The 21,899-nt window shown below is 37.1% G+C and overlaps 1 protein-coding gene across 3 annotated transcripts in view; it reads left to right on the forward strand.

The window, feature by feature from the left end:
* Positions 1-21,358, forward strand: part of CEP350 (centrosomal protein 350) — a 107,136-nt gene extending 85,778 nt beyond the window's left edge. For all 3 annotated transcript variants that reach the window (XM_019732931.2, XM_019732838.2, XM_019733025.2), the window contains 8 exons: positions 40-200; positions 3,150-3,286; positions 5,032-5,114; positions 6,168-8,164; positions 9,002-9,409; positions 9,509-9,655; positions 11,216-11,338; positions 17,491-21,358. In XM_019732931.2, coding sequence (XP_019588490.2) covers positions 40-200; positions 3,150-3,286; positions 5,032-5,114; positions 6,168-8,164; positions 9,002-9,409; positions 9,509-9,655; positions 11,216-11,338; positions 17,491-17,655 — 3,221 coding nt within the window. In that variant the 3' untranslated portion in view covers positions 17,656-21,358. The remainder of the gene's footprint in view (positions 1-39; positions 201-3,149; positions 3,287-5,031; positions 5,115-6,167; positions 8,165-9,001; positions 9,410-9,508; positions 9,656-11,215; positions 11,339-17,490) is intronic.
* Positions 21,359-21,899: the final 541 nt, after the last annotated feature.

Raw genomic sequence — 21,899 nt, forward strand, 5'->3', positions numbered from 1 at the left:
TTCAGTTAAAATTAACTAGAAGGTTTTGTCATCTTTCAGAAACTACATCTGACCAGAGTGACATTGAAGGTAGGATCAGAGCTCTGAAGGATGAGCTGCGCAAAAGAAAATCAGTTGTGGACCAGTTGAAGAAGGAACAGAAAAAACGACAAAAGGAAAGGCTGAAAGCCCAAGAAGCCAGTCTGATCAAACAGTTAGAGGTTAGACATGGGAGGGAAGGGGTTTAATGTCCAGGCTAAGGTAGAGGTGAGGCCTCACCTTACGTTTTTAATGTTGTGAATAAAGTAATGAATTACGATTTTTCAGTATTAGTTTAGTGCCACATTTTATCCTAACTCTTAAAAAAAGTAGTATCTGAGGCTGTCTAAACATATACTTAGGAAATATTGTATTTTAAAATATTAAATAAATATGAAAATGAATTAAAGTATTAAAATAAGGTTTCTTTCTAAATAAGAAATATTAAGCCTATGAAAGAAAAATTGATATCCATGCCCTTTTAAACATTAGATAAATAATTTTAGCTACTGGAATTATTACTACCTTTTTTAAAGAATTTTTTAATTTTTATCAGAATGATGTTTCATGCCACACAACTTATTAGTACAAGTCTTTGTACTATTTGGATGACGCCTAAATGATAACTCTAAAGTTGACTTTTCTCCTGACTCTACCCCAGGCTAGAAGCCTGGTTTTGATAGCTTTCTTATTCTGTTTTCTCCTTTCCATTCAGTTTTCAGATACCACTGATTTTATTTTTATAAAGCTTCTTGCCCCTTTCCATTCCTCCTGCCTTCGAGCTATTTGTGGCCCTTCTGACCTCTTGCCTCTGCTGCCTGCATAGCCTCTGGTTCTTCCCCGTTGCTGGCATACATTCTGCTAGCCTCATGTTCATCATAGAATTGGTCAGAACTTCCTGCTTGTCACAAGAATCTCTTCTCATAGTATCACCAGAGAAGACCACTCAGCTTCTACCCTAACATTTCTCGTAACAGGAAGTTTCACATTTTCAAAGCAGTTGGTTTCACTGTGGGACTCCAAGTGCTCTTAAGTATTAGAAAGCTCTGTGTTATGTTTAACCAAAATTTCTGTCCAAACATATGTTCTTCCTCATTTATTAATTTAATCAGCAAACATTCCAGTTCCTATTTATGTGCCATCAATGCAGCTTTCTATGTATTTTTCATTTCATTCTCAAAACAGCAGGTATGGATATTATTTTCCCCATTTGACAGATGAGGAAGCAGTTTCAGTGAGATAGATGAATGCTATCAAGAGACACTAGCTCAAATGCAGTAAAGCTAGGGTGTCAAGCTGTCTCTAATTCCAAACTCTGCGCCCTTGCCATTACACTATGCTATCTTCCACACAGAAAGTAGGCCTGCTAACAGAGCTGGAGAAAATAGACATTTACACAGTTACAGTCAGAGATGGGAGCAGGGATTGTAACTTACACAGATGTTTAGCATTAAGAAGTGGTTAAGATATAGGGGCCATACTGGGAAGTTCATGTTGGAAAGAAGTAGGAAACAAAATTTTAAAATATAAAGATCATGTTCAGGACTTTAGAAATCAGACTGCTGAGTTTGGACTTCATCCTATAGGTCTTCAGCCTGGCTACACATTAGAATTAACTGAAGAGGTTTTTGAGAACTACAGATATCCAGGCTCACTCCCAGAGATTTTCATTAAATTGGCCCAGGATTTAAAAACTCTACTACCGTGTTTCCCTGAAAATAAGACCTAGCCGGACAATCAACTCTAATGTGTCTTTTGGAGCAAAAATTAATGTAAGACTGGATATAATATAATGTAATATAATATAATAAATATAACAATGTAATATACCAGGTCTTATATTAATTTTTGCTCCAAAAGACGCATTAGAGTTGATTGTCCGGCTAGGTCCTATTTTCGGAGAAACACGATAAGGTAATGAGCTGTTGAGAACTAAATGAAATGCTATTAGATTGAATAGCATTGCTCAAAAATGTTCATTAATGGATATGTCAGCCAGAATGACCTGTAGAGAAGTGCTGTAAGGATGCATTTTAGTCAGCATTTCATTAAATGGTTTAAATAAACACAAAAGAAAGTTCTGTGTTTAGGATTTGAAAAGCATAGTATATGATGTGGAGAAATACAATCATAGCAGTTGATGCAACAAAACCTTTAGAGTTTTATTGGATCATAGATTTATTAATAAGTGAACTATGCTCATATAGTTATAGCCTTCAGATCTGAGAAGTCACAGTCCTCATGCATACTTAGCTAGCTAGACCATCAAGCTGTAGTATGTTTAATACCAGAAATTGCTTTATTAAAACATTGAGAATTCAGAGGAAGGTAATATGGACGGTGAGCGTTGTGAAAGTAGAGATGTTAGCCCAAGTTTTAGGGATCTGCAGCAGTAGCATCTATCTGCTCATTCATTCATTCTGTTATATTTCTTGATGACCTACTGTGAGTAGGTACTGGACATACAATGTTGAACAAAACAGCTATAGTTTCAAATAGTGAGAGATGTAAATGTGGGGATTTATCCCAGAAAATTAAGGAGAGATTTAATAGATGGAGGGCTTCCCTTAGATTTCACACAAATTAGAATTAACAATTAGTGAAGTTTTATTTACGGAATGGTTAATAATTAGGAAACATTATTTGCAATTCTGAGCTATTATACTCCCAACCTCACCCTTCCCTCCCTTCAGGATTTGTATTCCTAAGTGCTAACCCCTTAAAAAGCTTACTGCCATTGAAACTCAGCATAATGACTAACTTCTTGAAAATACCACTAAACCGTTAGGCCACCCTTTAAAGAATAATTGCATCATCAGCTAAAGAAGTTTTTAGTGTGGCAGGGCCAGAATTATTACTTCGTTTAAGTATTAAAATTCTTCAGATTGAGACTTTATTGTTTCCAAATTGATATCAGGATTACAATTTTACATCTTTCCTAGAGATAGACTATTTCAAGAAGGATATATAAGTGTCTGTTTGTAGAGCTCTGGGGAATGATGCTGAGAGAAAGAATTTCACATTGTATCTTCTTTACTGTTTGCTATTTTATCATAAAACATACTATTTTATAATTTAAAATCGTTTGTAAAATTTCTGTATAGTGACCCCTCTGATTTTTCTAAACTTAGTCATATGATGAATTCATTAAGAAAACTGAAGCGGAGCTTAGCCGAGATTTGGAAACATCGCCAACAGCCAAACCTCAGATTAAAACGCTCCCCTCAGCTTCTGAAAAGCCCAAGATCAAACCCCTTCAACTCCAGAGGTAGAAATTTTTTTTAACTTATCTATATCCTGCCTTGTTTGAGAAAAGAAATAAGGGAAGATTTAATAGAAACTATCTTAACTGAAATTGTAGGACTGAAAATACTGGTTTACATTTTTAGTTTCAATAAAGTAAAATTGTATGTATGATATAATTACAAATCAAATGTATAATATTGTACAGATTTTAAAGTATATCTTGAATCCTGAAACTTGGTGGATGCAATGAAAATAGTATTCTCCAGTATCGCTAATTGTAGCATTGTAAATTTGTGTAGACCTTTTGAAAAGCAATTTGGCAATGTTTCAGAACTCAAAAACATTGTGTAACTTTGGACTCAGTAAATCCACTTCTGGAAATCTAGCTTAAGAAAATATGGGCTACCAGAAATCTCTGTTTGCAAAAATATGTTTATCACAAAAACATCCTATTATTAGTAAAACATTGGTAGCAATTTTTTGTCCAAAAATGGGTGACTAGCCCAGTAATTATGGTCCTTTCCAGGTATAGAATATTATGCAGCCAGTAAATGCAGATACAGAACATATGAAGTAGCAACGTAAGGATATATAATGTGGTATATAAAAAGTCAGGTTGTAATATTTAAACTAAATTTTGAACAATGAGTGGGGGTTAGGCAGGTCAGTGGGACTGAGAAATAGTCGTTTGACAAGGAGGGGCATTCAGGAATGACCAAAAGCAATCAAGAACATGGCATATCATAGAAGCAGAACATAATAGGATATTGCTGGAATTGGGGGGAAACTAGAAAGATAAATAAAAACCAAATTGTGAAAACCTTGTACTCATTCTTAGTAGTTTCTGGGGTTTTTTTTTTAAAATGTGAAGCCTTTGAAGGTTTTAAAAAAACATTTTGGGATTTTGTTGTTTGTTACATACAGCCTTCTAGGATTTTTTTATGCTTATATTTTGTTACATATACATTTTTCCATTATATTATAACTGTAAATTTTATTTTAATTTCTACACAAAGTACCATTTGTACAGTTTTAGAGTTCTTATATTAACCAAGCTACTGAAGGATTTTAACCAGAAAATGACACAATCATATTTGCATGTAGAGAGATCTTTTCTGACTACAATATGAAGGGAATTGAAAAGGAGTAAGCTTAGAAGCAGGGAGAGAGTAGTCTAAGCCAGACCTCAAATAATCAGTAGTAATAAAAATAGAGACTAGGAGATAGATTTTAGGAATATTTAAGAAGTAGACTTGATTATTTAAAGTGCTAGATACAGAAACAGGAAATCTAGGATGAGTCTCAGATTTCTCTTTAAGTAGTTGGTTGAGTCAAGGTTCCATTAACCTAAAAGCTATAATCCTCAGGTGTCCTTTTATGAAAAGCTCATGATTTTGGTTTTAAAATGTTGATTTTGAGGTGCCTGTAGTTAATCTAAGTGGAATTATCCAGCAAAGATGTCAGGGTTAGATTTATGGGGATGCTCAGCATGTAGGAGGAAAGTCAGTTGGAATGGCTAAATCTGTAGATAGAAAGGTTGAAGGCAAGACAGTTCATGCTGATGACCTCTGTCTTTCTCATTAAAAGAGGCAGAATCATCTACTGAGAGGCATGAGGGTCAGAGAGGCTGGATGCAAGTGGCAAAGGTTAGGACACCTCCTGTGGAGAAGAAGAAAGAAGTGGTTGTCTAAGAATTGACTGCTTTTGTCATTGGTTGTCATAGTATCCGCAATGCATTTATTTCTGTCCATTAATTTCTACTTTCAGATCTGAAACAACAAAGAATTGGAAATCACTCACAGATTCCGAACGTTCCAGAGGCTCCCTGGAGTCTATCGCTGAGCATGTTGGTAAGTAACTAGAAGAAATAATGACGCTGTATCTGTGTAGACTGAGGATGTGTGCAAATGCCTACACAATTCTGCCTCCACAGCTTTTTGATTGAAAAATGAATTTCTTAAAGATAATAGATTATTTGATATTTTAAGTTACTTTTATACTGTAAAGTGATTTATTGGTTATGCATAAGTTACATGAATTAGTTTTTATTGTCCTAAATTTATGATAAAAACTGAGGCATAAAGACATTAATCTGAAATGGCTGATTTCAGTCCCCTATCTCTCAATTCTTCTTTAATCAGACTATGTCTGATTATGTATATTTTCAGTCTATACAGTTTCTCAGGGGAGTGGTTATATACATTTTTTTTCAATTTAATCCAAAGAAAGATAAGAATTATTAAAAATAATGCATAATTCAACAAGGAAATAAAACAAAACTGAGTCATGAAAAAGCCCACCTAGTAACAATGACAGAATAGCAACTTGAATTCAAAATGTTTAATTCTTGGTTTGTTAGCTTATCAGTGCCTACTTATTTTATTATTTTGTAATTTTAGTTCTTAAAGTGCTATGTTTGCAGAAATAGTTAACCTTTTTTCTTTTCATTTTTTACAGTCAAGAGCTTAATTAAAAGTCCGCAGGAAAATTCATTCTTTTAGAAGTATACATGCTTTTAGAATTACATTTGTCCCTCCTTCATTGCTTTCCTATTTTAAGAATGTATGTAATATTCGTCATATAATTCTGTTTTTGCATGATTGAGAATGATCATGCAAATCAAGGTCTCTATAAACTTATATCCATTTTTCTTTGCTTTATAAGTTAAGACAACTTAAAACATTCCAACTTGAAATTCTCAGTCATTTTAAATGTTTGTTTATTGTTAATATAGTATATTCTCTTAAAGGAAAAACTTGCCTTATATTGTAACCAAAACAAGTCAGATTTATAAACCAGAGGTTTTCCTCACTAAAATTCAGCTTTTATTTAAACTTTGGTTCCAGAAATTGAAAGATTGCAATTAAATAATTTTGATGTGATTTATTTTTTTTCCCTTTAAGATGCTGCATTGGCAGGTTCTGAGAGATCACTATCAGAAAGGTCTTTATCTGCCTGTGCAAAGAGAGTGATTGAATTGGACAGTCGAACAGAAGAACATTTTCAGACTTCATCTCCGATTCTCAGATCATCAAGGAAAACCAGAGCAGAATCTGGAGATTCTGTAGACAATGTACCTTTATTACCTCTTTTCAAAGAATTAAATGCCCCTAATAGAATTCTGGATGTGTCAGATGTTAAGGCTGAAGAAGAAGCTAGTCAGAAATCAGAAATACAAGAAGTAAAATATGCAAAATTGGAAGAGAGTGCGGTTGAAGAAGCTTATTTTAAACAATCTAGGAAGTCTGATGTCTTACTGAAACTAGAGCTGGAACAGGGAGATTCGTCTGAAATTCTTTCAAAGAAAGATCTTCCTTTAGAGTCTATAAATGTTCAGAAAGACTTAATTAGATTCGCCATTGAAAATCTTCATAAAACAGAGTTGAAAGAGGGACAGTCAGATCAAGAGATGGATCATAGTCAAAACATCCAATCAGAAAAAGATACTCGCACGCAAAGGAACATAAAGGAAAGGGACTCATCTTTGTCAGAACATCTTCTTGCTCCTAAAGAAACATACTCTGAAGATTTTGAAGTGTCTTCTTTCAAGAAGGACATTTCAGCGAAATTATACAAAGATGACTTTGAGGTATTATCTTTGCTTTCACTCAGGAAAGATTCTCAGTCTTGCAGAGAGAAGTCACCGCCAACTAGGAGCTCTAGAAGTAGAGCCACTAACTTGGGGAATGATGATGAAATCAGTGAGTGCCTCAGTGAGAAGAGTCTTTCTATTCATAGCAATATCCACTCTGAAAGGCTGTTAGAACTCAAGTCCCCTACGGAGCTGATGAAAAGCGAGGAACGCAGCGATGTGGAGCATGGAAGGGAAGTTGCTGAACCCTCTTCCTTGGCCGCAGTCTCGGCTGCAAATGAGTTACTTGACTTTCACGTTGGTGATAGGGTGTTGATTGGCAATGTTCAGCCAGGAACTCTTCGATTCAAAGGCATGACTAGTTTTGCTCAAGGATTTTGGGCTGGAGTGGAGTTGGATAAACCTGAAGGAAATAACAATGGGACATATGATGGCATTGTATACTTTGTGTGCAAAGAGAAACATGGCATTTTTGCTCCTCCTCAAAAAATATCTCACATTCCAGAAAACTTTGAGGACTATGTAGACATAAATGAAGACGAAGATTCTTACTCAGACGAACAGTATCATTACTGTACTCAGGAACACAAAGATACAGAGGGTCCCACGTTTGATAGAGAAAAGGATGCAACTGAATATTCTCATGAGGAAGCTCCACCTGGTGTGCACGACGTAGAAGCCTCTGCTGATAGAAGCCCTAAAATAGAAACAGCCAACAAACAGGACATTTCTGGGGCACCTGGAGCCCACGTTCACCAGCAATCTTCAGTGGATTCACTGATTTCTTCAAAAGAAAACAAAGACCTTGTTTCTGGTGCCTCAGAAAAGGCTTCCATTGCTGTAGAAGATGATACTTTAGACAATACCTTTTCTGAAGAATTAAAGCAACAACAGTTTACAGAAGAGGAAGAGAACTTACATCCCGAGGTTTCAGACAAGCTTTCTACCCCACTTTTGGACCTTTTAACAAGAGAAAAGAATCAGTTGGAAGCCCAGCTGCGGTCATCACTAAGCGAGGAAAACAAGTCACAGCAACAACTAGAAGCAGTTAGCTTCCTAACAGACAGTTTACTAAAAGTATTTGTGACGGACACCGTCAGTCAACTACAACAGATCAAAAAGGCTCGGAATGAGAAAATCCAGCTTAGCAATCAAGAGCTTCTTGATGATGATCAAAAGAAAGTGCCACCCCAAGGCCTGTCCCAAAACCTTGAGAAGCAGTCCCCAAGTGTTCCAGGTTGCTTCTTAACGTCTGAGTTGGAAGATGAAAAAGAAGAGATATCCTCACCAGATCTGTGTCCCAGACCTGTAAGTATTTTGTCTGGAAAAAAATGTCAGTTAACCTTACCTTTGCAGTGCATTTCAATTCAGGTTTTTTTTGTGATGTGTTGCTTTCAGATAAATATCACTGTACTAGTTTTTAAAGGCCTTGTAGCTAATTTTCTGTCTGAAGTATAATTGTTATGTCATGAGTGGTCACTATAGGATTGTCACAAACACTGCCAGGTTTATGCTGGAGTGACAACCCCTGAATACTGTCCACAGATTAGATTCCCTTCAGATTCACTGAACAAAGTTGTCCCATGGAGCTTTCCAGTGTTTCTGAACCCATTTCTTTTTTGCCTGTGAAATTGTTTGTCCCAATACCTACTCAGTCATAGTTGCCCTGCAGAGATTACCAGTTGAGATGTTGATTCTGGTAAAACTTAACTAAATCCACTACAACAGGTACTCAGACCACCAACTTGTTTAGGTTGTCCTTGGACAATTGAACAAAAGTAATGATTTTGAGTACCTTGAGCCAGATAACTACCAAAGGTGAGAAATTTCATATCCTATTTCCATATCCCAGAGACAAAACAGTCCTTCAGAAACAGAATAATGATGACACAAAAAGAAAACAAAAACTAATCTGCAGACATTTTATAAAAATTAAATTACAAGGCTTCTGTAAGCAGGATTGTGAGAAACAAGGTAGTTTTTTCTTAAATTGTTCATTAGTAGCCACCATATTGTTTTGTTTTGCTTATTTATAGAGAGATAGTAAATACACAAATAATACATTTGCTTTGTCTTAAAAAAATGAACCTTAAGTGATGTGAGGTCATTAAGTGGCGCTCTGTGTGAATGGTTCCATCCCTGCAGGAGAGTCCGGTATTTGGAGCCAGCGGGCAGGAAGAGCTTGCTAAGAGACTTGCTGAGCTTGAGATCAGCCGGGAGTTCCTCAGCGTGTTAGGAGACGATCAAGACTGGTTTGATGAAGACTTTGGTTTGAGCTCTTCTCACAAGATCCAAAAAAATAAGGCAGAAGAAACAATTGTGCCTCTAATGGCAGAACCTAAAAGAGCTCCCCCAAAGCCATGTGAAACACTCTTGGCAGCCCCACACACTGCAGAGGAAGTGGAAGTTCTTGTACATAATGCAGCAGAAGAACTTTGGAAATGGAAAGAATTAGGTCATGATCTTCACAGCATCAGTATTCCTGCAAAATTGCTCGGCTGTGCCAGTAAGGGTCTAGATATAGAGAGCGCTAGTAAAAGGGTCTACACACAGGTATGTAACATGGAAGGAGAATTCTAACTTTGAAACTTCTCTCTGGTCTGAAATTTGGGTGCTTAGCCATTTTGTTTTGTTTTATTTTTCTCTATCAAGGCGGTTTTTGATTTAACAAAAGAGATTTTTGAGGAAATATTTGCTGAGGATCCCAACTTGAATCAGCCTGTCTGGATGAAGCCATGCAGAATCAACTCTAGTTACTTTCGACGAGTGAAAAATCCAAATAACCTTGATGAAATCAAGGTAAACTGCAAACTGTATAGTATCTCCTGTTTTGACTTGCTGTTCATTTGTACAGATCTATACATGCTGTGATGTTTTAAAAGCAGGCACTCCTCTGTGTTAGTCACCTTTCTGTCCTCAAGGCCTGTCCCATAGTCGGTATTCAATAAATACTTGTTAATTCGTTGAATCCGTGAATGATGGAGGGGTCGGCATGAGAGGGATTCCTGAATCTTCAATTTCTGCACATCAAAATATAACTTTTAATAGTCATTTCCTATAGACACACAATTTATAATATCTAAGAAAAATTAGGAAATAGGGAGATACATTATGGCATCACATAGGCTTTTTAGGTGAGTTTTTGGTAATTTAAAGATAGGTATAATATTCTAAAAGTACATCTGAAAATACGTCATCTATATCAAACATGCCGGCCCTGGACACATAGGGGTTACCTTTCCACCTTTGATTTTCAATTTGGTAATGTGATTTTGAAATATGTGGGATAGTAATATGATATATAAAAAACAATGTTTTTTATCTAAGAAGCCCCTGAAGAGATGAAGTGTCCTGAAGCTTCAGGACTCCCAGCAAACCTACTTTAATGTCACATCGGTGGAGATCTGTCTGCCTATGCACATATTTCTTTGATTCAGCAAAGGTTTTATTTCGAGTGCGGTGCCTCTCAGACTAACTGCATATAGATCATCTGGGGATTTTGTTAAAATGGAGAGTCTTACTCAGTAGGTCTGTAGTAGGACCTGAAATTCTGCATTTCTAACAAGCTCCCAAGTGATGCTGATGAGCTGTTTTTTAACAAGTAATAATAATATGTAGACTTAAATATATAGTTGATATACTTCAGATATGCTTAAAAAGTAATAAAAACCCAAATTATTGTATTGATAACAAAGAGCAAGTAAGTCGAAAATAAGATACATGATCCATACGAGCGATCGTCAGAATGCATGCCTCAGGTTTAAGCGCTAACTTTAGTGCTCCCCACTAACTTTAATATTAAGTAACATTTTGTGAAGTTGGTTTACGGATGATAGTTCAAGTATTGTTAGCAGTAAGATTATCATGCTTCTTCTACTGAAGTGTTGATTAATAGTTTTGAAATTTAACATATTTGAATCTTGGTGCTTCAAAATAAGCTATCCTAGCCAAAGCTCTGTATTTTGCTCACATGGTTTTTTGCTCCCAAAATTTATGTTGGATTTTTCAGGGTCAGAGATTCTTTTTTTATATTTATTTTATGCTTTCTTTAGTAGTTTTGCCAGTTTGAAGTTAGCTAATAGTGGTTCTTGGGTACAGGGGACCCCAAAGTGATTTTTCTTTGCAGAATCATCAATGGGTTCTACTTTTTTTGTTGTGTAAAAACAAAAATTCTTTAAGTGAATAAAGTCTGAGCTTACAGAATGCTTTTCTCTTCAAATTGCTAAGTGGAACTGGGGGTGGAAGAAATTTGGAAACTCTTTTATTAGAAATATTGTATTAGCATAAGTCTGTTTGCTGCATTATAAGCATGAAATCTCAAACTTTGTTGTGTTTTATTCATTCCTCTTATTTTTACAGAACTTCATAGCAACCGAAGTACTCAAGTTGTTCAGTCTTAAAAAGGAGCCAAACCACAAAACAGATTGGCAGAAAATGATGAAATTTGGAAGAAAGAAAAGAGACCGAGTGGATCATATCCTGGTCAGTGTATAGAACTGAACTATTTTTATTTTGACCATCTCCTAAAATTGGGATGTAGTTTGATTCTAAAAGGAAAGGGAATAGAATTGACTGTAAGTCTATGATAGTAAAGTCTTAAAGCCTTCATTTGCTGCATTTCTGCCCCTCAGTTTTAGAAATTGCTTTCTTTTGAACTTGATAGATGAATAACTTAACAGTATTTGGTGGGTGTGGAGAACTTAAGAAATAGAAAGTGGAATGGAAGCAAACTTTAAGGAACTGAACTGAAAAGAGACCAGTGTAGACTCTGGGGCCAGACTGCCCGAGTTTAAATCTCTATTCTTCCACTTACATGGAGTGTAATCTTGGACAAATTAACTAACCCCTCTGTGCGTCATTTTCCTGTCTGCAAAGTGAAGATGATAATAGTACCTACTTGATGAAATTAAGAGGATTAAATGACTAATATATATAGAACAATTCCCTGCACATAACTCAATAAATATTAGCTATAATTATTTCGTCATTATTATCCAGAATTATAGCTGGGTAGGATATATTCCATTTTGCAATATATTTCTCTAGTATTAGAAAAAATATTTATCAAAAAAAAAAAAGGAGAGGGAGTAAAATGGTTTTTCATCCATTTTTCCCTAAAAGTATGTTAAGTCGTAGCAAACCGTGGGGAACTCAGGTGTATCTCTGAACACTTGCATTCACATTTCATTTGATCTTCACAGTAATGAACTTAGTGGAGGTTTTTGTAAAGAGAAAAATGGAGGGGGGAAGTGGTGACAAGAGAGGGTTCTTTTAGCTTAAAAGAAATAAGCTGACTTTTTATATACAAACACAAAAATGACTGTAGATTATTGTAAATGGATTAAATAGACCTTCCTTACTTCCTTCCCCTTCTCAGACTTTTTTTGACTGTTCCTTTCCTTATCAACTCAGGCCATCTTATCATTTTCTTAAAAAATCCATGTAATAAGACTTTTTAGTGATGTGTCTTGATGGAATCATTGTTTAGAATGTAATAATTAATGGGGAAGGGGCCACTTAATTCCATTAATCCTCTTTTTATATTGCCTATTTTAATAGATATATGTTATTTCTTTCCTTTTTTTTCTTTCTTTTTTAGTCAATATTGTGTTCGTAGTAACAAAATGGTGAGGTAATATGTCAAATCTAAACTACATGCTCTGTAGGGTAGGTGTATGAACACTTTCCAACTCCAGAATAGCCAAAAATTATTGTAAATCCATTTGTTTTCCCTTTTCGTGTGGGCAGTAATGTCAGTGTACTATGCAGCCAGGTAACATTTTAGATAAACTTGATTGACTTTTAGTATAAACTGTTACAGTGCACATTGATTGTATATAAAAACCTTTCATATGACAAACTAAAGGTAAGAAAAAGGAAAAAAAGAAGAAGTGGGCTGATAGGAAGAATTCAGTAGAGAAAAAGTGCATTGGAGAGAACTGGTAGAGCGATATCCCTGATCAGGCAAGGACGGAATCCACACAAGGGGAGGTGTTGGCCTCAAACAGAATATTAATTGCCCTTTTAAAACACTTGTAACATGGTAAACTATTGCATTAAACAGTTCATAATAAACAGTTGCTTCTTCCAGATTAAGAAAATATATAATTTAGCTATTGTTGTTTGGACTAGGAAGGTCCCTAATCAGTCTTTAGGTGTTGAGATAAGCAAAATACAAAGAATGTTTTATAGAAATAAAGGCCTCTCTTAGCCAAAATAGAAAAGAAATCTTTCTTTCGGCTCTAGTCCTCATTCACTGTCCCTTTACCACTTCACAAAGACACCGATTAATTTACATCTTAGGTTAGCTAAGAATATGAGCTCTTTATAGCAATGCATAGTCAAAGTATGTATGTTACGGAATGAGTAACCAGTACAGTAGTCCCCCCTTATCCGAGGGGTGAATGTTCTAAGACCCCCAATGGATGCCTGAAACCACAGATAGACCAAATCCTATATATACTGGTTTTCCCTATAATACACACCTGTGATAAAGTTAATTTATAAATTAGGCACAGTAAGAGATTAACAACAATAACTAAAAATAGAACAATTATAACAATGTACTGTAATAAGAGTTATGTGAATGTGCTCTCTCTCTGATAACTGATTTGATAACCAAGAGGGCTGCTAAGTGACTAATGGGCAGGCAGCATATACAGTGTGGACACGCTGAACAAAGAGGTGATTCATGTCCCAGGCGGGATGGAGCAGGACAGCAAGAAATTTCATCATGCTACTCAGAGCAGCACAGAATGTAAAAGTTATGAGTTGTTTATTTCTGGAAGTTTCCATTTATATTTTCAGACCACAATTGACTGCAAGTAACTGAAACTGTGGAAAGCAAAACTGTGAATAAGGGGGTACTTTTGTAATTAGACCAACTTTTATATATCCTTTATATGCAGTAGCCCAGACAAACAGTCCTACTGTAGGTAGAATTGCACTTATTCAAGTCCTGCAGTGAAACCCCCAGCTAGTGATTAACTCTCCTTTACAACTTATGATCTGATAAGGTATTAGATAGCTCTGTTCACTGTTGATAAGTTTTCTCATATTAAGCCTAAGTTGATTTTCATGTGATTAATTATAATTTGCTTCTACTGCTTTGGGGATTTACATAACAATTTTAATTTTTCCAACATGCCTTTGAAGCAGCTGTCTTATTTCACCTGAATCTTTTTCTTCCTATTAAACGTTGGTATTCGCGCCTGTTGTCTAATAGGGTTTTTGAGTCCCTTCTATGTCATCAGCTTTAGCTCTTTGTCAGTGTCCCTCTTTAAATACAGCTCAGAATTGACCATGTGATGTTTTATGTATTGTTTAATTAGTACAGTCATATGACCTCCTCCCTTTTTCTATATAGTATACAGTCATGAGCCACATAACGACGTTTCATCCACTGATGGACCACATACGTGATGGTAGTCCCGTAAGATAATGGAGCTGAAAATTTCCTGTCACCTAGTAACATCATAAGTTGTAGCGCGTTCCTTGTATTTGTGGTGACGCCTGTGTAAACAAACCTGCATTGTCAGTCATATAAAAGTACAGCACATACAATTATGTACAGTATATAATACTTGATGGTGATAAATTACTGTTACTGGTTTATGTATTTATGACACTGTACTTTTTATTATTATTTTAAAGTGTACTTTTCTGTGTATACAAAGAGTTTGTTTGTATACACAGTAGTCCGTGCTATGCCAGTAGCTGCCTCAGACGTGTCGAGTTGACCGCGTCTCCTGATAGCATCATTTTCTCCTGTGCTTGATTGAATCTTGGGATGTTTTGTGCGGTGACCTGATATCCGGGCTTGTCGCCCAGGAGCAATAGGCAGGACCACAGAGCGAAGGGCACGGGACGCTCTGCACAGCAGCCACAGGTCGTGTGACGTGATGCTCTCCGCGGTGTCCGCTCGGTGATAAGTCACCTGTGACGCAGTTCTCAGAACATGTCCCCGTCATGGTTCAGTGGTGCACGTCTTTGGTTAGCACAGTTCACAGTCACATTTGTTTTGTTTATTTTTACCTGTATTATTCTCAAGGGACTCCCAAAAGCTTAGGAAAACCTCAAGACTAAAATTTCAACCTGTGCTTTTGTAGTTATTTTTGGGGGCCCAAATACAGGACCTTATTTTATTACTTCATCTTGTTAAATTTGGCCCATCATTCCAAGCTACCAGCACATTTTTGGGCTCTTTATTCTAACATAGTTGTTACGTTTCCCAGCTTCATGTTACCTCTAAAATTGATACACCTGCCTTCACCTAGGTCATTGCTAAAAATGATGAACTGGAGAGAGCGAAAGACAGACGGCTCTTAGCACTCACTAAAAAATCCAAATGCCAGATATTTAACACCATCCGTTTGTACTGCCTGGGTCACTGGGGAATTATAAATAATAATTTTTTTTAAAAAAATCTTGAGCTCACAGAACACAATCCCACAGGCTGATTGCTACAGTGAAATATGAACAAGGCAGACTGGGGTACAGTGGGCAAAGCTCCTGAGTCTTTCAGGCAGGACTTTCCTTTGAGGTTGATAGTTGTCTAGTTGTCTGTTGATAGTTGTTTTTTTAATCAAAAAAGTACACGTCCACCTAACTGATATGTATTTCCCCATCCTGTTCAAAAGGATGTGGTGAAAGACCTGACATATGCTTTCTGAAATTGGGCCACATTCCATTTACCACATTTCTCTATTCTATCAGCTGTAATACCCTGTCAAAAAAAAAAAAAAAAGTTATTGTTAGACTGACTTTTTAATGTAACTTCATTTATATATACCACACCTTAATTTACATACATATACATCTTCAGAAGCAAGGGACATGTGTAATAGAACAGCATAGACTCTCAAAACCAGCAGAAGAAAATGGAGGCAGATTTGCAGGCAGTAAGGTCCCTCAGTTGCTATAGTTGAAGTTCTATGTTGGGCTTTGTGCTTTCTGACGGCCAAAGCAAAAAGGAAAACATGATGTTCGTTCTCCCTGCCTGAGAGGGATAATAGTTCCTGTCCTTAAGGAGAAGCAGAGCTTTTGCTGCTACTGACGAGAGCACCGTGGGGTCCATCAGAATACAGAGATGTATAGGATAATGTCCTGAGCCTGTATTTCTATTGTAAGGGCAAAAATGATTTGTTATTGGCGAGGAAATTGCTCAAAGAACAGATTTAACACTAAGGGCTGAGATAACTTAGAAAAGCTGAGCAACTTTGTCTGAACAAATAAATTCATGGGTGTTATGAAATCTTTTGTGGGAACACACCTCCCTGGTTCTCCCCCAGCACTGGTTTGAGAAGTGTTGCCTTAGGCATCCCTCGTAAGCTGAAGATCCGTTCCTTGAGAGGTTAATGATATTTCTTATACATCCACACAAAATGGTTCTTTGATCAAATAACTCAGGAAACTCTGAGTTAAACAAATTTCTTTGCTGGTGGACTTCTCTTTAATAGGCTAATGTGCATTGTGAAACTTCTAGAGTGTGTTTTCTAACTTATATGACCGCAGAATCCTTTTCGGTGATATATCTGTTTATGGAGCATGCATTAGGGAACAAAGGAATGAATGTTTACATATCCTTCAAATAACCTCCCTCAGAGAGAAGAGCATAGCAGCTACCTTGTAGTCTCTTTTGATAACCCTGGTCCAGGGTATATGCTGCCAGGCCTGTTCTTCCCTCCCTCACTCTCTCAAACTCCGGGGTGACTCTTTCTCCCAAGAGTCTTCTTCTTTCCTCGTAATGGAAACCAGTACAAGTTCTCCTCTTCAATTCCTTTGTCTTTTTCAAGATGCAATTGTGATCAGGGCAAGTCAGGAGCTTTTTTGTGGCATGTGGCTTTTTTGCCAAGTTGGACTTCAGGTTAAAGAACCCCATCACTGCAATACCTTGGCTGAGTTTGTCTTGATCAGGATTTTGCTCTCTCCACCTAGCCTCCATCCACTGGCATCGTTATGTATAAGTCTGATATGTTTCCTTTGTAAGTAGTTTTTAAAGATTTACTGGAAACAAGCAAAAATCTTGGTCAGTTAGTTCTAATTTGATTAATTTTGGTTTACCTTAGGAATCCCAAAAATCTGAAAGGCAAAAGGAACAAGTATTGTATAACGATGATTTTTAAAATAAGCGTAAGCAGTAGGACATTTAAAAAATACTCTAATGAATATTAAACTATATTCATTTATTTATAATGCTCTAGAATCAGACCCAGCATTGTTTTTGGATACATGCATTTTATACTTGTGAGAGCATATATCTAGTATATCTAGTAATTTGCATTCTTCTCTCCCCCTTAAGTTCCTATACACATTATTTGATGCTGACATAGACAATATACTTGTAATCCTTACTATCTATCTATAAAATACTAGAATATTGTCAGATTCTATTTTGACTGATTTGAAGGTATCTTGACTGTTTTGCGCCTTCTTTTATTTTGCCATTGAGTTTTTTTGAACTTTTTGCGACTTTAAAAGGAGTGTTGATGTCATTACATAATTTACCTTTTTTCTCTGGCTTATTTCCTTGGCATATAGTCCCATGGATGGGACTGCAAAGTCAGCAAATAGAATAAATTTCCTAGCTTTCATGTGACAGGGATTCTGTAATCGTTGTGTTTTCTAAATTCTAGGTGCAAGAGCTCCACGAAGAGGAGGCACAGTGGGTGAATTACGATGAGGATGAGTTGTGTGTGAAGATGCAGCTAGCTGACGGGATCTTTGAGACCTTGATCAGAGATACTATTGATGTTCTGAATCAGATCAGTGAAAAACAGGGGAGAGTGCTACTTGTGTGACATCTTGCAAATAAATCGAACACTGAGTGCTAATATGCGTCCTGGGCCTTTCTGCCTCCTGCTGCTCACCCATCTCCATCCTAACAAGAGTGCTTCTGGACCTCGTATGTGTTCTTAAAGACTACGGGTTTGGAGTCCATGGGACAAGCGGTATATCTGGTATCACAGCCTTTGCCTGTCGGGACTGTCCACTGGCCGTATTGGTTATCGTCAGTGGGCAGGGTTGCACCCCTGATGTTGACACACAGTGTAATTCTACACCTCTTGTTAGCACCCCTGCTGGGTCTCTGATGAGGGCTGAAAACACCAGATTTACCTCGTAGCTGAGACTAGGGTAGCACTTCCTTGAGTCTGAAGTCAGGCAGGAGCGGTATGTAGATAAATGCATTATGCCATTTTTGAAATGTAATCCTGGTCTGTTCCATGAAAGTCATAAATGGACATTATAGTCTCTCAACAGTATTAAACCTTTAACCACTTCAAAATAGGCAGGTTTAATGATGCGTACCTGTGTCTCATTCTGGAGTTCATTTCTTTTCTTTTGGAAGACCATTTTCTTCCATTATGGTAGCTGAGCAGCACCAGTGGACTGTCAAGTTCACAGAAATCAGTGGTCGCCTTGCTTTCTGAGCACCAGCTGAAGAATTTTAAACCTCTGCATTATTTTCAGTTTTCTCTACATGGACATGAAAGCAAAGAAATGCCCCCACTAAAGACTGGGCACAAAGGACTGGTGCAGGGCTGCTTCTTCTCCCTTTGTCTACCCCTGCACGTTGGCGACTCCTCTGAACCTCTGCCAGCTGCTCCCAGATTCTCAGATCCTCAGGACCACCTCAGCCATCCAGGCACGGCAAAAGTGGAGCTCATTCATTTTGGCCTTCGCACTGTCAGCTCCCATCTCTCCCCAGGATGTCAGAGACGCTGTTACTTGAATGATTTTGGAAATGAGTGTGTGCACCAAAGACAAGAAGATATTGTCTATTATTTGTGTGCTTGTTTTGTGCTATGGAACATTTTTTAATTTATTTTAAGATAAATTATTAAGTTGAAAATGTGTGTCCCTATTCAGAAGTGAGAGATTCTTGTAATAGTTATACTTCCGTCTTGAAGCTTCTATCGTCATGGTGTTTGCACAGGAAACCTACGGTTTTAACAAACCCAGACACATCGAAGAAGGCAGTTTAATTCAGTGAAAAGAAGATGGGCTTTTCCAAGGTCATCTGCAGGAGCAGCAATGGGATAAAACAATGTAAAGACACTGTAACATTCAGCTCTTCCTCTCAGCAGCACTGCTTCTCACAACTATTACCTGTATCTGCAAAAACACATAGACTCCAGCTGCTACGTGAGAGCACAGGTGAAGCTCTCCTGGGACCTCATCCCTGCCTTCTTGACTGGTTTCTCTTACTCAGTTCTATCCTTCACGTAATCTAGAAGAATGGATAATCTTAGGCGTGAATGTAAATGCCTTAATATTGGAGGTCCTGATTAGAAGCATGATATAAGACATCCACTGGATTCATATTTACAAATATTCTGGAATGTTATAGCTTCAAAAAATATGTTAGAAAAACCCCAAAGATGGTATAATTTTTAAGTGTGCACGTTCGTTCATTTCTGCATCTTTCCTCCAACTTGCCTTTGCGTCTCAGATGTTTCACTATGCACACTGCCATCCCTCTTTGGTTTCATCTTGTCATTACGAGAAACTTACTGAAATGATCATTGGAATATTTGCATTTTGCACAATGACTGGTATGATAGCTCTTGACAAATAAGGAAAGCACTGAAATGTGATTGGGTCTCAGGAAATGCTCGGGTTAATGTACTGCCAGCATTTCTGGGCGTTTGATGTTGAGCTCTGGTCTCGTAGCCATAATGAGCAAATTGACTAAGAGCAGCTAGGGTTTCTTGGGGTGATTAACCAGAAGAGTGGAGATAGTATTTTCACGTGGCCAAGGAAAAGCCAAGGCTTTTCTTTTCAGTTTGTGTTACTTGGCAGACAGAAAAACATCTTGTCCACATCCTTTGGCTGTTTGTAGGATTACATTGTCCTTATGATACTGAAACTTTACAGCTGCTGTAAATTTTTTATAAATGAATATGAAAATAATATAATAGGAATATAGGTTGTTTTTCTACATCCTCATTATTTGGACCTAAATCGATTTTTAATAGAAAAGTTTATCTTTATTCTTTATGACATTATGATTCCAGAAAAGGAAAGAAGCATGATATAAGGAAAGAAATGCTGTAAGTCCATGGAACCAGCAGTCTGGACTTGTCTTCTGTTAAGAATGTGGCGGCAGCCCTCACATGCTCCATCTGTCTTTACTGTCCTAAGAATTCTTCCGGGTTCCACATGAGGCAGGAAGTGGTCAGTCTTACTCCTTGCTAGAAATGATTATTCATAGTTTGGTAGCAGAAAACAAAGGAATCTATAGCTAAGAGATTTCTTACTATTTTAACTATTTGGATAAATTTGAAAGAGGTTTATTGTTAGGATTTGGGATGATAAATATGGACACCCAGCCAGTTGTTCCTTATTGGGATCTTTTTAATCCAGCTCTGCCTCGTAACCAAGAATCTAAATATTTCCTCTTTGTAATCTTTGTTCCTTCTCCCCACACTCCCATCCTCTTTCTTCATAATTCCTCTAAGAAAAAGATCTTTGCATCAGCAGTAATATCTTTTAGAATAGCACTCAGAATTTAGTAGTAAACCAACATATCGGCTTCAGATTTATTTCTGAGTCCAAAATAATTTGTGCTATCCAGGGTACTTAACTCTGGGTTAAATAAATACAGGGTATAGATTCCCTCTTCAGGTCTAAACAGGAATTTTTACTCTAGGGAAAAGTGGGAAGAGCTCAAAAGTAGTTAATAAGGAAGGTAATTTGTTTTTCTTTTACCTAAAAGAAAAGAAAATTCCTTCTGTGACTACAGGTCTCTAAGAAATTATCTTTCAGATGAGATTTCATTGCTCATAAGAGTGTTGTGGCCTATTGATAAAAACAGTTTTGTTCACTTTCTTGTCTTGAAAAAAAGTGGCCTTAGCTTTTTGCAATACTTGAATAAAGTGTGTACTCGCACAGCATTAGAGACTCATAACTTTTCTGCAAGAAGTTCAAACTTACATCTTCTTTTACTACCTTAAGAATACTAGTGAATAAAACAGTAATTCAAAGAGCAAATGATAGAAACTACAATGGTGTTTCATGCAAATTGTAGAAATTTACATGTTTACAAATCATCTTAAACTGGTTGTGCAGCAATTCAATAAAATATCTTTGTATTATAAAAATGTGAAGAAAAAAATGTAAACTGATGTAAAGGAGGTACTGTCATTTTAATTAACCCATGTTGGATAGCTTTTCCTCCCAGACTTTGCAAAGCCTTCTTGGGAAACACATTGCAAAGTGTCCTCTGGGAGGCCCGGCCTCCGTGTGTGTACTGTATCGTGCAGACATGAAAAACAAACCCGTTTACTGTGTGTGTGTAAATAGCCTGGTCTTCAGGCCATTTTCAGCCAATAATCACATCCAGTGCAACTTTGCACAGAAGACTTAGGGTGTGATTTGTAAGTATGATCTGTAAAATAACTGGGATGAATTCCCATGTATACCTGTGTAAATAGATTTGTTAACTGAAATGTACTTTAAGAAAAGATAAAAAATCTGTAAATAAACTGATTTATAAATTCATTTCATGTCAGATGTTCATTTTTTCATCTTTTGAGCCATGTTGAGAAAGCTAGTCCCCGTAGAATTCACCGATTTCTGATTCTGATTGGGTAGCAGAGTGCTTGCGGGCATAGAATGAGGTGGCTGTGTGTGGGAGCTTTTTACTCTGTACATAAACGTCGTCACCACACGTCGGCGCATCCTGTGCTTTGGCATTCATCACTTGTGCGTTCAGCCGTCGTTGAGACACCTTCCTGTTCTGAGTACTGCTGAGTGCTGGGGGGACAGCAAAGATGAGAGACGTGCTCCCTGACCTCATGAAGCTTCAAGTCCAAAATAAAATAATTTTCAAGTCATGAAAATAAAATAATTTCAGGGGCGGCCGGATGGCTCAGTTGGTTAGAGTGCGAGCTCTCAACAACAAGGTTGCCAGTTCAGTTCCCACATGGGATGGTGGGCTGTGCCCCCTGCAACTAAAGATTGAAAACAGTGACTGGACTTGGAGCTGAGCTGCACCCTACACAACTAGATTGAAGGACAATGACTTGGAGCTGATGGGCCC

This window comes from Rhinolophus sinicus, linkage group LG17 (assembly GCF_036562045.2).
Source record: "Rhinolophus sinicus isolate RSC01 linkage group LG17, ASM3656204v1, whole genome shotgun sequence".
In the NCBI taxonomy this organism is placed as follows: domain Eukaryota; kingdom Metazoa; phylum Chordata; class Mammalia; order Chiroptera; family Rhinolophidae; genus Rhinolophus; species Rhinolophus sinicus.